Source organism: Struthio camelus, chromosome 1 (assembly GCF_040807025.1).
Source record: "Struthio camelus isolate bStrCam1 chromosome 1, bStrCam1.hap1, whole genome shotgun sequence".
Lineage (NCBI taxonomy): Eukaryota > Metazoa > Chordata > Aves > Struthioniformes > Struthionidae > Struthio > Struthio camelus.
Window position 1 is genome coordinate 34,978,412 of NC_090942.1, and position 14,344 is coordinate 34,992,755.

A 14,344-nucleotide genomic window follows, 5' to 3' on the forward strand; every position below is an offset into this window, starting at 1 on the left:
CCCTTTGGTGAATGCATGCTGACTACTCCTGATCACCTTCTTGTCGTCCAGATGCTTAGTGAGGACCTCCAGGATGAGCTGTTCCCTCACCTTTCCAGGGATGGAGGGGAGGCTGACAGGCCTGGAGTTCCCTGGCTCCTCCTTGTGGCCCTTTTGGAAGACTGGAGTGACATTGGCTTTCTTCCAGTCCTCAGGCACCTCTCCTGATTGCCAGGACCTTTCCAAGGTGATGGAGAGTGGCCTAGCAATAACATCCGCCAGCTCCCTCAGCACTCGTGGGTGCATCCCATCGAGGCCCATGGATTTGTGCGTGTCAGGTTTGCCTAAATGATCTCTAAATCCTCCTCGACGAAGGGAAAGCATTCCTTTCCCCAGACTTTCTCCTTGGTCTCTTGGGTCAGTGATTCCTGAGGGTTGGCCTTAGCAGTGAAGACAAAGCAGCATTCAGTATCTTCACAGTTAACTGGAATCCATTTCCTACCAATGTATACTGGAACAAATCCACTTCCAGTCACATGTTAGAACTCTTAGTAGCACTTTTTCTGAATACCTGGGAGAAAAGTTTTAGACATCTGGAATTTTAATTGTCCTATGCCCTATGGACAGACGATGTTCATTTTACTTTCAGCTTCCTACTTTTGATTAGAGGGCTGGAGCACCTCTCCTATGAAGAAAGACTGCAAGAGCTGGGCCTGTTCAGCCTGGAGAAGAGAAGATTGAGAGGCGATCTCATAAACGTGTACAAGTATCTGAAGGGGGAGTGTCAAGAGGATGAGGCCAGTCTCTTCTCCGTGGTGCCCAGCGACAGGACAAGAGGCAACGGGCACAAACTGAAACACAGGAAGTTCCATCTGAACCTGAGAAAAAACTTCTTCACTGTGAGGGTGACAGAGCATTGGAACAGGTTGCCCCAAGAGGTAGTGGAGTCTCCTTCCCTGGAGATTTTCCAAACCCGTCTGGATGTGATCCTGGGCAATATGCTCTAGGTGACCCTGCTTGAGCAGGGAGGTTGGACTAGATGATCTCCAGAGGTCCCTTCCAACCTAAACGATTCTGTGATTCTGTGATTCCTCACAAGCAAATCAACAAAACTTTTTCTTGAGTATCTTTGCCATTAAACATCATTTCTGTTGTATAATATAGAAAAACAGGTGATTTTTCAAATTGTTAGTGTCCCAAATAATTGATGGATTTCCAAGTCAAAAATAAATTAATGAAATCTGCATGGAAGACCAAGATCAGATGCTCTTTTATGAACTTTGGTTTCTAGATGCTGAGAGGAATCATTCCTCTAAAGTGTGCTGGAATACCAAGGTAACAAAAACATGAAAATCAAACTGGAAAGCTATGTGACAAGGACTATACTGTCCCCTCAAAAATGGCTTTGTCTTGCAGGAAGCACAGGGTAGCAAGTAGCGAGCGGGCAAAACCTCTAGTCTAGAGATCTGAATCACAAACATATCACCAACAGTGCCTGTTTACATTTCAAGGTTCTCCAGATACCAGACTGGTTGTTCCTAGGGCTTCGGCGTCTGAGCTTGAGGAATAGCAATGGGCATCAAAACCATCATAATGGCGCAACCTCTGTTTTCTCATGGACGTCCTTGGAAGGCTTGCATTGTAGATAAAGCGTAAACGCAGGAAAAGGAGGTAAGACCCAACTTTTAGCTATACATCACATTACAAAGCTGATACTTTTATTTCCTGGCTGGAAAGATAGTGAAAACTGGGCACTCACATAAAGTAGATTTTATATCACGCGTTCAAAACTAATGCTGAGACTTCCAAAGACAGGAAGGAGAGAAGCCTCTAAAGGTAACTCTTATTTCTGCTGAGGACTATAAGGACACCTTTAACATTTCATGTTCAAAAGCAGTGATGGAAGTTTGGTAGTTCTGATAAAAAACACATCGTCTTCCACTCTCTAGATAACATGATAAGCCAATCATCTCCAGACTCAATGCTAACATGCAGATAGTATTCCTATTCCTTTTTGACATAAAAACAAAAAAAGTCATGTATCAGTACTTAGCAAGATACCAATGCTAACAGATATCTTCCTAATTGGGGACATCCCCAGAGCCCCAGTGCAGCTCTGGGGATGACCCCAGTTAGGGGGGATAATCTGTCTCTCTCCATAGGAGAGATACCACCTGCCCCAGATCTTCAGAACACTACCCACTGACATTAGCTGAAATCTAAGCATACTGTAAGTTTATAAGCCACAGCTGGCTGTAAGAATGGACTAAATAGGAAGACTTAGGAAGGCCACAGGTTTGATTACTGTGAGCAAAGCGAATATAAATAAATCATAATGATCTGGCACGTCAGAAAACCTGAATGAAGACAAAGTAATGTCTGCATGGGAAGAAAGGCACAAAAATAGATGAGATAGCATCATATATTCAAGTACTAAACAGGCTAAATATGACAATTCTTTTTCTATACATAACATTCTACTGTGACCAAGTTCCTTTGTTTCAAAGTCAATCCACAATATCATTAAAGAGCAGTACTGTGTCAGACGTAATAAATTTTGATTTAAAAGTACAGCCCATAGACCTGCAATCATGTAGGCCTTTCCTCTACACTTTCCCATAAATTACTGACATCCTTCAAGTAAATATCAGTATTATTGTTTGTCATATTCCCTACTTTTTGCACATTTGTCATCATTATGTAGGTAAATGTGTAGTTTTCTCTTTAAATCTTTCCCACATGTCAATTAAATCTCCCCAGACCCTCAATTATTTTAACACTGTTCTTGGAATTCCTTCCAATTTGCAACAGATTTGTGATTTAATTTGATCTGAAAAATACGCAGAGTTGCCAGTATTCCAAAGAATTAACATTTCAGGTGTCACTCAGTTTGCTACTGCCATGCTTCCTGGCAATTTATGTGGAAATAATTATTAGACTTCAGTCTACTATGAGAGGCCATTCCAAAAAAATATTAAATGCTACTGAATCTACTGACAACACTCAGGAAAAAAAAGGTTGTTAGAATAATTTCTGAGACATGTAAATGACTTAGATATGCTGAGGGCAGGGGATGTTAAGAGTGAAGTCCAGCTGGATACAACCAGCTAAAGCCCAATGAGTCTGACATACATTTTCCTTTGTCTTCAATAGGCCTTCTCTATGGCCAAGTCAGGGAGAAAGGAAAGAAAAAAAAAGACCAAAGCTATCAATCTACTCCATCCATTCCTTTTATTTCTGCGGAAGTACTTCATCCCTTCTGCTTGTTTAGACTCTGCAACTATGCCTCGCTGAAGAACAATGTACTCTGTAACTACTCCCATCACAGTCATGAAATTGTACATAAAAACCCTTCACAATCTTCTTTGGAAGTCTAGAAAAAATATCCAGAAGCAAAAGCATGACAGTACTTAGCTGTAATGCATAATAGCAGCCTCACAGACTTAGCATCTCCACTTATTTTGCCCTTTCCTTTGACTTCAAAGCTGTTTTTTTCCAAAAGAAAGTAGCAGCAAGAATTCAGCGTCACTTGGCTCAAATGAAAGCAAAAGAGAAAGACAAAATCATGTGGAATGGATTTAGCAAAACGGTTATGAAGAGAGTTACGAAGTCTGCAAGCATTTAAAACATTTATGTAAGTGACTAACTGCACATGGAAGTAGTCCCGTACAGTTCGGAGTAACTGCTGAGATGGGTAAGGTTAGTCATGTGGCTTGGCCACGTTTTGAAGAACTAGGCCACAATTTGCAACACGCCTGAAGTATTTTAAAAATTAATCAGTCAAGACTTCACAAGTACAAAGTACAGTGCAATTTCAAAACCTTGCTGATGTCAGGGAGGGAGGGAAGGAGGAAAGGACGGAAAGAAGGATGGAAAGAAAAGTATAGAAAAGAATCTACCAAACACCAGAGATTATGGCATATACAAACCTTAATTACCAAGGGAGGTATTTACAGAGCCTGGTTTAGATGCTAACATAGTCTATACCGAATGTCTGCTTTGCATTGGGTTGTTCATTATCTTAGCAAGACCACGTGCCCAGAGAGAGTCAGCTGAAGATGTGGTTCTAGGATATTGGGGGTGTCTGCCCTGAAATCAATGGGGAGCCCTGGTGCCATGCTCCAGCATCACTAAGTGTGAAGCACAAAACTGCCTTTGGGAGAATCATCTCAGAAGGCGCCTTCTGGCAGAATGGGTCCCCTTTTCAAGTGGGCTGGAAAGTGAAAAACAGAGTAGGTGGCCCATGAGACAGTACAGAAACAGCTTTAAACAAATTGTCTGGGCCTGGGAAGATCCACGCTTTCTCTGCACCACTGCATGTATCTTTCTCTACCTGAATATGATCTAAGGAGGAAACGACAATAAGAATCTCACAGGGTTTTCTTTCTTCCATTCTCTTTTTGACGGGTTATTTAGATAGGGGAGTGGTCCCAAGGCAGGAAACAAAAGACACGTTCAGAGCAGACTTGATTAACGATCCACTAAGGATATGGAGAAGAACTCACTGTTAGAACAAACTGCGAAAAGAAAGCTCTCGTTTCTTGTCTTCCTCTTTTTCCATTTTTTTAAATGGTGCAGGAAGGAAGACGTACTGTGCTGTTGAGAGCAATGTTCTGCTAGCTGTGGATTACCCAGCAACCTGAAAGACCTGGTGGTGACACTGGCTGAATCCTTACTTCTAGAAGGAAAACTTTTTCTTCAGCTAAGAAAATGGCCTGCACATTTTTTAAAACCTAGACAGAGTTAAGGGTGTAAGTATTACTATTCCAGAAAAATACAAGGGCACTCAGATATAATCAGTGATGGCAGAGCATGGTGCTAACTTCTAAAACTACCCCAGTAGACAATCATGTCATGTTCTGCCTTCCTTCTCCCAGTGCAACACCATAATGCTTTAGGTTTTGCAAGACAAAGCAGAAGAGGAACAAGACAATATGAATATAAAGTATGGTAGCCTAGGGCATATTTTTATGCCTTTAATTTGCAGTTCGTGCACCTATTTGGCATATGAGTGTAGCTTAGCACTCATCTCCCTTTCCACAGCTACGATTGATTTTTGAACATGAAATCAGTCACAAATAATAGATTTCTGTGTAAATATGGTTGTGACTAACTCGGTCTAACACTGTGACACTTGCTTCCAATATGAATACAAATAACAAAATCTTAAATTGATGTCTTCATTACATCCTTTGTTGTGAAAATCAAAACGTAATTCAGATCTATTGTAACACTCACAATAAACATGCCATGAAGAAAAAGTCCTAGCTGCTTCCAAAATAGTCTATATGTGGTCTAAATCAGTCTTTTGTGCACAGGACTCTAACAGAGAGAAATAACACAAATTTCTTTTCAAATGCCTCATGTAAGACCCTCAATGTCACTGATTTTATGCCTCTTTTCTATTTTGATCAATGACTACTAAATTATATATGCATGTATATACGTATTAGAATGGAACAATAAGGCATTTTACATTAGTCTGCCAGCAAACTGCCTGGACATAACTCACATAATACCTGTCTAACCAAGGTTTGCCTATAATTTTTCAACATCTCCTTCCCATGCTTCAGCTACCCTGTGCAAACAATGACATATTAATGCTGAGCTACAAAACGCTTTCTTCCTACTTAGTAACACTTCAAAGGATGAGCTACCTAAGTTTTTGGTCCAGCTTACAATAAATCTGCTATTTCATGCACAGCTACTGTTCCACAACAGGATTTAATTACACAGCTTTACAAGGAACAGTGTGACTCGAGATATACTCAGTAATTTTAACATTTAGGAACACACATAGCCAACTGTTGCTTATTTGCCCTGTTCCTGAACTGTATTAGAAATCTGCCTGCTCTTCGGTTTCATAGATATTTCAGCCAGTAAGTTAAACTCAAATTGCTTGTAAGGTGAACGATGACTTGCCTAAAAACTTTAAATTCTGTAAAAGATAGAGGAAGGCTGAATAACTACATTTAGTTGCAGACATCGGCGAAACCAAAAGTGCACTGGACTCTGTGCATAAGCACTGAGAGATTGGGACAGGACTGCATACTACACAATCACATCAACTTGAATCCTGGGTCTGAGGTCCCTTTTGTAGCATAATTCTAGTACCAAGCTGCCCCTAGGACAGCTCAGGATCCTCTCCGCACACAAGAGGGAGATGTCTGAGACACTTGTACCATGGTTCTTGCCAGATGTTGGCAACAGGCACCTTTATAATTTATAATACCCTTTCAAGGTAGCTGATAGCTTTCATAGCATCAGCTATCTTGGGGAAAACAGAATTTTAAAGATATTTCATTTATCAGTGCTAGAATTGTTTCTTAAATTAACATTCCTTTTACAGACATCTTTCCCACTTCTCATTTTTTTAAAAACATAAACATCAGGTTTTTGTATTCAGAATGGAATACACCAGCTACCATGTGCAGCTTCTACAATAAACCTGACTATTAGAATTAAAAAAAAAAAAAAACTGAAAATTTTCTTGAGGACAGTGCACAGCCTTACTCTCATAGATATGCCAAGTTAAACAGGTTCTTCACAGAACCTTTCAAAAAAGCTTCTTTTTCTGCCGGATAAAAACGTTTGGTTCATTCTCTTAACCCCCACAGCTAGCCCTAGCATGATAAAAAATGAAGGCTAACTAAAGTAATTTCCAGAGGCAGTGAACAGTCCAAAAGCTCAGGATGCACAGTGACGTGTGCTGGCCAAGCTGGAAGTTATCTGGATCCTCAAAGTGCAAAGACTGTTAGTTACTGCTCTCTACAAATCGTAAGGAACAGATGAAAGTGATGGGTCTACATGGAGCAAAGGCATATTTGAGATTTTTTTTCTTGTTTTTTTGGGAGGGAAGGAGATGCTGAAGATTTAAGATCCCTAACACCCACTTCAGTGCCTTGGTCCTCTAATCAAAAACTGTTTGGAAAATGCTTTTTTTTCTCTCGTCCTAGATATCATTTTGTTCGGCTGAATGCCATTAAGGCTCCAATTAAATTTTAAAAAACAAACAAATAAAAACCACAATGAAATACAATGAATTTTTCTCATAAACTGTTTCCTTTATCATAGTGCAGTATGCTTCCCTGTGAGTGACTGCTAGGCAGAGGCCTATAGTAAGAGCCAGACCTAGAGCGCAGCACCCAGAGGCAGTGAACAGACACAGCAGTTTGCACAGCAGTTCACGTAGAAGGATGCCAAAAGGCAAAGAAGGCACCTTCATTTCTCGTAGCAGTGTGTGCTTCCCCAGGTATGGTCACAGCACATCACAGAGCACATTCCCCGGTGGCTACTGGAGTTGCTGCATCACCTGTGTCTGAAGCTTCAACCCAGACAGACCCTCTGACAGGAGAGGTGCATTGCTAGACCTTGTACTAACAAACAAAGAAGGTCTAGTTGGAGACGTGAAGGTTGGGGGCAGCCTTGGCTGCAGTGACCATCAGATGGTGGAGTTCAGGATCCTATGAGGAGGGAGCAGGGCAACGAGGAGGATCGTAACCCTGGACTTCAGGAGAGCTAACTTGGGCCTCTTCAGGGACCTACTTGGAGGAATCCCATGGGGTAGGGCCCTCGAGGGAAGAGGGGTCCAAGAAAGCTGGTCAATATTCAAGCATCACCTCCTCCAGGCTCAAGATGGGTGCGGTCCTCTGAGCAAGAAGTCCAGCAAAGCGGGCAGGAGACCTGCATGGATGAGCAAGGAACTCCCGTCAAAACTCCAACAGAACAAGGAAGCCTACAGAATGTGGGAAAGGGGACAGGCCGCTTGGGGGGAATACAGGGACGTTGTCAGAGCGTGCAGGGATGCGACAAGGAAGGCTAAGGCCCAGTTGGAATTGAATCTGGCAAGGCATAGCAAGGACAACCAGAAGGGCTTCTTCAAATACATCAATAGCAAAAGGAAGACTAGGGAGAACGTGGGCCCGCTGCTGAATGGGGTGGGTGCCCTGGCAACGAAGGATACAGAGGAGGCAGAGTTACTGAATGCTGCCTTTGCTTCAGTCTTCATTGCTAAGGCCAGCCCTCAGGACTCCCAGACCCTGGGGACAAGAGAGGAAGTCTGGGGAAAGGAAGACTCTCCCTTGGTCGAGGAGGATCGGGTTAGAGATCATTTAGGCAAACCTGACACCCACAAATCCATGGGCCTCGATGGGATGCACTCACGAGTGCTGAGGGAGCTGGCGGATGTTATTGCTAGGCCACTCTCCATCACCTTGGAAAGGTCATGGCAATCAGGAGAGGTGCCTGAGGACTGGAAGAAAGCCAATGTCACTCCAGTCTTCCAAAAGGGCCACAAGGAGGAGCCAGGGAACTCCAGGCCTGTCAGCCTCACCTCCATCCCTGGAAAGGTGAGGGAACAGCTCATCCTGGAGGTCCTCACTAAGCATCTGGACGACAAGAAGGTGATCAGGAGTAGTCAGCATGCATTCACCAAAGGGAAATCATGCTTGACCAACCTGAGAGCCTTCTCTGATGGAATGACTGGCTGGGTACATGAGGGCAGAGCAGTGCATGTTGTCTCTCTGGACTTCAGCGAGGCTTTTGACACTGTCTCCCATCACGTCCTCCTAGGGAAACTCAGGAAGTGTGGGTTGGATGAGTGGACGGAGAGGTGGATTGAGAAGTGGCTGGATGGTCGAGCTCAGAGGGTTGTGGTCAGTGGTGCAGAGTCAAGATGGAGGCCTGTAGTTAGTGGTGTCCCCCAGGGGTCAGTCCTGGGTCCCGTCTTGTTGAACTTATTCATCAATGACCTGGAGGAAGGCACAGAGTGCACCCTCAGCAAGTTTGCTGATGATGCGAAACTGGGAGGAGTGTCTGACACACCAGAAGGCTGTGCTGCCATCCAGAGGGACCTGGACAGGCTGGAGAGCTGGGCGGAGAGGAACCTCCTGAAGTTCCACAAAGGCAAGCTCAGGGTCCTGCACCTAGGGAGGAATAACCCCAGGCACCAGGACACGCTGGGGGCTGACCTGCTGGAAAGCAGCTCTGCCGAGAAGGCCCTGGGAGTGCTGGTGGGCAACAAGTGAAGCATGAGGCAGCAATGTGCCGTTGTGGCCAAGAAGGCCCATGGTCTCCTGGGGTGCATGAGGCAGAGTGTTGCCAGCAGGTAGAGGGAGGTGATCCTGCCCCTCTCCTCAGCCCTGGGGAGGCCTCACCTGGAGTACTGTGTCCAGTTCTGGGCTCCCCAGTACAAGAGAGACATGGCACTGCTGGAGAGAGTCCAGCGGAGGGCTACAGAGATGATGAGGGGACTGGAGCCTCTCTGCTATGAGGAAAGGCTGCGAGAGCTGGGCCTGTTCAGCCTGGAGAAGAGAAGACTGAGAGGGGATCTGATCAACGTGTACAAGTATCTGAAGGGGGTGTGTTGAGAGGATGAGGCCAGACTCTTCTCCGTGGTGCCCAGCGACAGGACAAGAGGCAACGGGCACAAACTGAAACACAGGCAGCTCCGTCTGAACATGAGAAAAAACTTCTTTCCTGGGAGGGTGACAGAGCACTAGCACAGATTGCCCGGAGAGGTAGTGGAGTCTCCTTTCTTGGAGATATTCCAAACCCGCCTGGATGCAATCCCGGGCAACGCGCTCTAGAGGACCCTGCTTGAGCAGGGGGGTTGGACTAGATGATCTGCTGAGGTCCCTTCCAACCTCAACTATTCTGTGATTCTCTAAGAGAAATCAGCACTTATGAAAAGTCTGCTATAGATAAACGTAACTGCCTACACTAAACCTATTGGACTCTCTGTGAGGACAGCACAGAACTCTTATCATCATCATTAGCTCTTTCTCGTTATTATTTAGCACTAATTAATTAAAATATACATATTTCAGGAATGTAATGGAAACCAAGTCAGTGTTTTTACTACACAGATTAGTTGCTCTTTTTCAGAACATAGCAAGTTTCTTCAGGATAGACAATGTTAAGCAATTAGGTAGTGTGTGAAACTTTTACAAACTCCATGTTAAAGCCACAGCAATATACCTTCACTGTTTATGTTCATCTTGCCTCTCAGATTTATATCTGGACAAATGAGTGCACATGAAAGACTCAAATTGGGAGCTTTAATACATGGCAAAGCCAGTGACAAGCGCATGCTCAACCAGAGGTGAAAAAACCTATAGCAGTCTTGTGCAATTATATATACTTGCCACCTGCTCAAATACACTGGTATAATTTAAATGCTCTCAGTGCCAGTCATATAGACCAAAACAAGCAAACTGCCATTTCCTGATCAAAGCAAATAACTTTAAGTATCCTGTGTTTCTCTCAGTCATTAAAATACAATTAATTTTTCCATCACTTGTCATTCAGTGGAAATGTCATAATATTCATAATATTCAAAATTCACTATACTTTAACTCCAGAAAAACTCCAAGCAGCATAAATGTGCCAAGAAAATATGCTCCAAAGCACAGCAAGCAGCATCACTCAGACATATGGAAAGACATAACCCCACTTAGAAGTTCCCCTCGCCTGAAGATGTCTTAAGATTTCACTTTCTTTTATTTTAGCTTTTCCCTGTTTGAAGAGGTAGAAAGAAATCATCTTGTCATCTATCAGGCTGATTCCACTGGAAGCTATTATTTACAAGTGTGGAGCCAAACTCGTTTTGGATTGTAAGGTCTGTAATGGATTTCTAGCAAGTTTTACATGGGTTTGATAGAGCATGTCAAGAGCTTTTAAAGTTCATTGAATTTCGTAACAGCAGATTTCAGCAAAAATGGGGGTTGCTGTGTGTGGAGTATTGAGAAATACCTTTATTATTTTTACAGAAATATCAAACGCCCCTTTGTTTATGATGGTTTACTGTTTCTGGAGTTCAATCAGAATGGCAAATTGAGGGAAACAAAGCAGAGTCACACAGAGTCATCACAATGATTTAGATAAGGTCAGTCCTAAAATAATCCCAACATTCATACTCAGCAGGTAGTGAAACAACTGTTTTGCTCAACTGAGATTGTGGAAAACATGAGACAGTGATCAGAAACATAATGGTTGCTTTGGAAGAGATCTGCTGCAAGCAGCCTATAACTTGCTTCTTCAAAAACAGAGCTCACTGAAGTAAAATAATGCTTACCAGTGTGAGAGGAATGTCAAGTACACACACATAAATCACACATATGTGTTTTTAAAACCATGCCCCTGAGTGTTGTGCATGTTTGGGCAAAGAAATTAGGCTAGTTTATACAGAAGCTGTTTATATATCAAGACATACTACTGATGCCCAGTAACATCAAATCAGAATAGACAGAATTAAATAAATTAAAAATGATTTTTACAGTGATATCTCCATCCTTCTGAATATTCTCATCCATTTCTAGCCTGTATTAGTGGATAACATGAACTCCAAGAAAGTTTTACTGAATACACATATCCTTTTATATAAAGAGCTAATGCATTCCCCTGTGCAAATAAAATAGTGGTACTATTTTGTTCACATACTTTTTTCTTCATTGGGAGAATGTGCCACATCTTTGAATCATATTTGCTTTATCTGTCAAGTGTGAAAAAACACATTTCTCCAGGGAACACTTACAGTCATCCTGGCTCTGATATATAAGAGTTTTAAATGCTCAATTTTCATTTCATAAACCTAAAATTCTTTGCCGTAACAGAAGACTAGAACACAGAAAGTCCGTGTGAACCCAATGCTTCCTCTAGAGCATCCAGTGGCAGCAGAGCAGAAGGGAAGATACAGAGACAAGACAGACCGTGTACTCCAGTGGTACAAAGTAGATAGAGTTCCTGCCCTCTGAACTCATGGAGAATTCAGCCAGGGGATCTCCCTGATGTAGGGGAATTCAAAATAAGGAAATAACTATACCTAGGATACAGAAAAATTTAACTCCGTAAGTTTGCAGAGGTGACACTATATTCCAAGTGAAGATGTACTAGGATATCATATGGAAACTGAGTACCCTACAGCACTGTCTTTGTTCTCTTCTTTTTTCTTTCAGTCTCTTGCCTTCACCTTCTCTATCAGCACCCCAAACCATGCACCTATGAGACAATCCAAGCTGCTTTACAGTTTCAGGCAAATGCTACAATATATATATAATCTGCAAAATGTATTAGCTTTTCTGCACTGTACCCTTGTAACTATTTTAGTGTTTATTCTGTTTCACAAAATATCTACATGCAGTTATAAATCTAGCAAAGATTAGCTTTATCTGATTAACCATATCCGAATTACATCAATGCTCCCGAATACTACCATCCTGTTATTTCCTTTCACGAATATACACCTCTTACCTGTACACGAATAATCATCAATGCGTATATATCCTGTTTTGCAGATGCACATAAAGGATCCTGGGGTATTCACACACATGGTATTCTCACGACAGTAGTGTCGTCCTTCGGCACACTCGTCAATATCTGTGAGCGAAGCAAAAGGAAGATGAGTCAAACTCAGTTATGCTCTTCAGTGTCTCTCAATACATTGCACTACTTACTTCCATCAATATTAAGTTAGACTAAGAAATTACTTGAACAGCCAAGCATTTTGGAAAGTTTTTTGGTGCTCCACTTTAAAACAACTGTTTGAAGTGTTCATACATTAGGAGCAGCATAAGCCTTTTGTGAACAGCTGTAAGTGGAGTTACAAAGATTCCACTGGCTTAGATCTTTCCTAAGTCTTTTTGACGTGCCTACGCTGTTATTCTTATGATTTAAATAGGATCAGAACGCAACTAGGGGCCAAAACAGCACACCAACTGCCTCAGGACTGCAATGTTATCAGTCAGTATAGCTGTATGGTCATTGCAGTCATCAATACATAAACACAGTACTATATGCATACCATATGCCTTTGATCTAACATATATTGCTGTTTGAGAAGGAACTATAGTGCGCATGGTAAGTTCTGAAAAGACACTGGACCTTATTAGAAGTTTCTCTTATAACTATAAAGTAACCAATTGGTAATTTCTTTCATATATATGTAGATAGCCATATCTGAAAGGAATGTGAAAGAATTTGATTTATATAAAGATCTGCTCTGATAGAAAAAAATGCAACTTGAGGTATTTGTTGGGATGGAATACGTGCTGTGGTAGTAAGAGTTGCAGAGCAAACTCCAGACTGCAGGCATGGACTTCAAAACCTGACTGGTTTCAGTACTCACTTTGGTTGAAAATTAGGCCTACTTCTTGTAGCAGGCTATACTTAAATGAAAAGACAGAGAAAGCACCACAAACAACACAGCAACTTCTGCACACTATTATCACCCTGCAGAGAAGAAGAGCTCTACTAATTTGGAAGTGATTAATAGCATGCTGCTCCTGTAATACTAATGATAAAGCGAGTATCACCGAAAGGCTCATTACAACTAGTTGTATTATCATGCAATGTGTCACTGAACCTTGCTACAGAAATGGGTTAAAAATCAAAGAGTTTGTTCGGTTTGCTGGGTTTGTTTTGCTGGGTTTGTTTTTTTCCTGCTCATCAATTTTGATTTGCTCCCTGTTTTCAATGATATTTATAGCTTTCAGAGTTGAAAGGAAAACCTCCAGATGGAGAACAGTGTTGTGTTCCAGAGATTGCTGATAGTTAAAAAAATAGACTGGAATTATAAACTCGTATCAGGATCGATTTCTTAACGCTGTGATGCTAAATGTCAACAATGTTAAGTGCTGTATTTTACTCCCATTTACGTCATATGCTCATTTCCCAACTCCTCCTCCTCTTCCCAGCTGCCTTAATGCAACAACCACTTTCCAGCTGCACTCGTTGCCTGCTTTTCCCTTTAACCACATGAAAATTTGCCTTATCAGTATGAAATAATGCAGCACATCATTGAATATTTGTGATTTCAGTTTTGACAAAACCCTTCTATTTTCCAGCCCAGTTTATCTGACCCTAATTTCTCCAGTTCTGCACAGTGCACTGTTCCATGGATTCTGCTAAAGAATCTAGGGGCAGGTTTTGCTTTTTAGAAGATATAAAGGTGTTGACTGAGTGCTCAGTGTTGGGGGCCCAGAGCATATTGTACAAATTCAGAGACCTAAAGGCTCATAGCCAACACAGTTGAGCTATTTTTCTTCCCTTCCTTTTCTTGTACGCTCTACATGTGTGGGGGGAAAAAAATCATATGAATAGGAGGGTGCTGGTTTAGAAAAGTAGCTGCAGCTTTCATGTACATACATACGCAAACATCAAACACTTATTTACAATGAGCATTTTAAGGAAATAAATACATTTTCTGAAAACCAGTGAAGAAAGGTAACAAAAATAAAGCTATCCTAAGAGGCCAACAGAGGCAGCTGTTTTGCATGGAAAGTTGAAAATAGCACAACCCCTCCTGAAGTACCAAAGTTCTGCAGAAACAAATACTGACTAGTTTTGTGACCTGCACATTTATAACATA

The 14,344-nt window shown here is 42.0% G+C and overlaps 1 protein-coding gene across 3 annotated transcripts in view; it reads right to left on the reverse strand.

Annotated features, from left to right (window-relative positions):
- Window positions 1-14,344, reverse strand: part of NELL2 (neural EGFL like 2) — a 158,003-nt gene that overhangs the window by 62,792 nt on the left and 80,867 nt on the right. For all 3 annotated transcript variants that reach the window (XM_068933846.1, XM_068933853.1, XM_068933851.1), the window contains exon 13: window positions 12,229-12,354. In XM_068933846.1, the coding sequence (XP_068789947.1) occupies window positions 12,229-12,354 (126 nt within the window). The remainder of the gene's footprint in view (window positions 1-12,228; window positions 12,355-14,344) is intronic.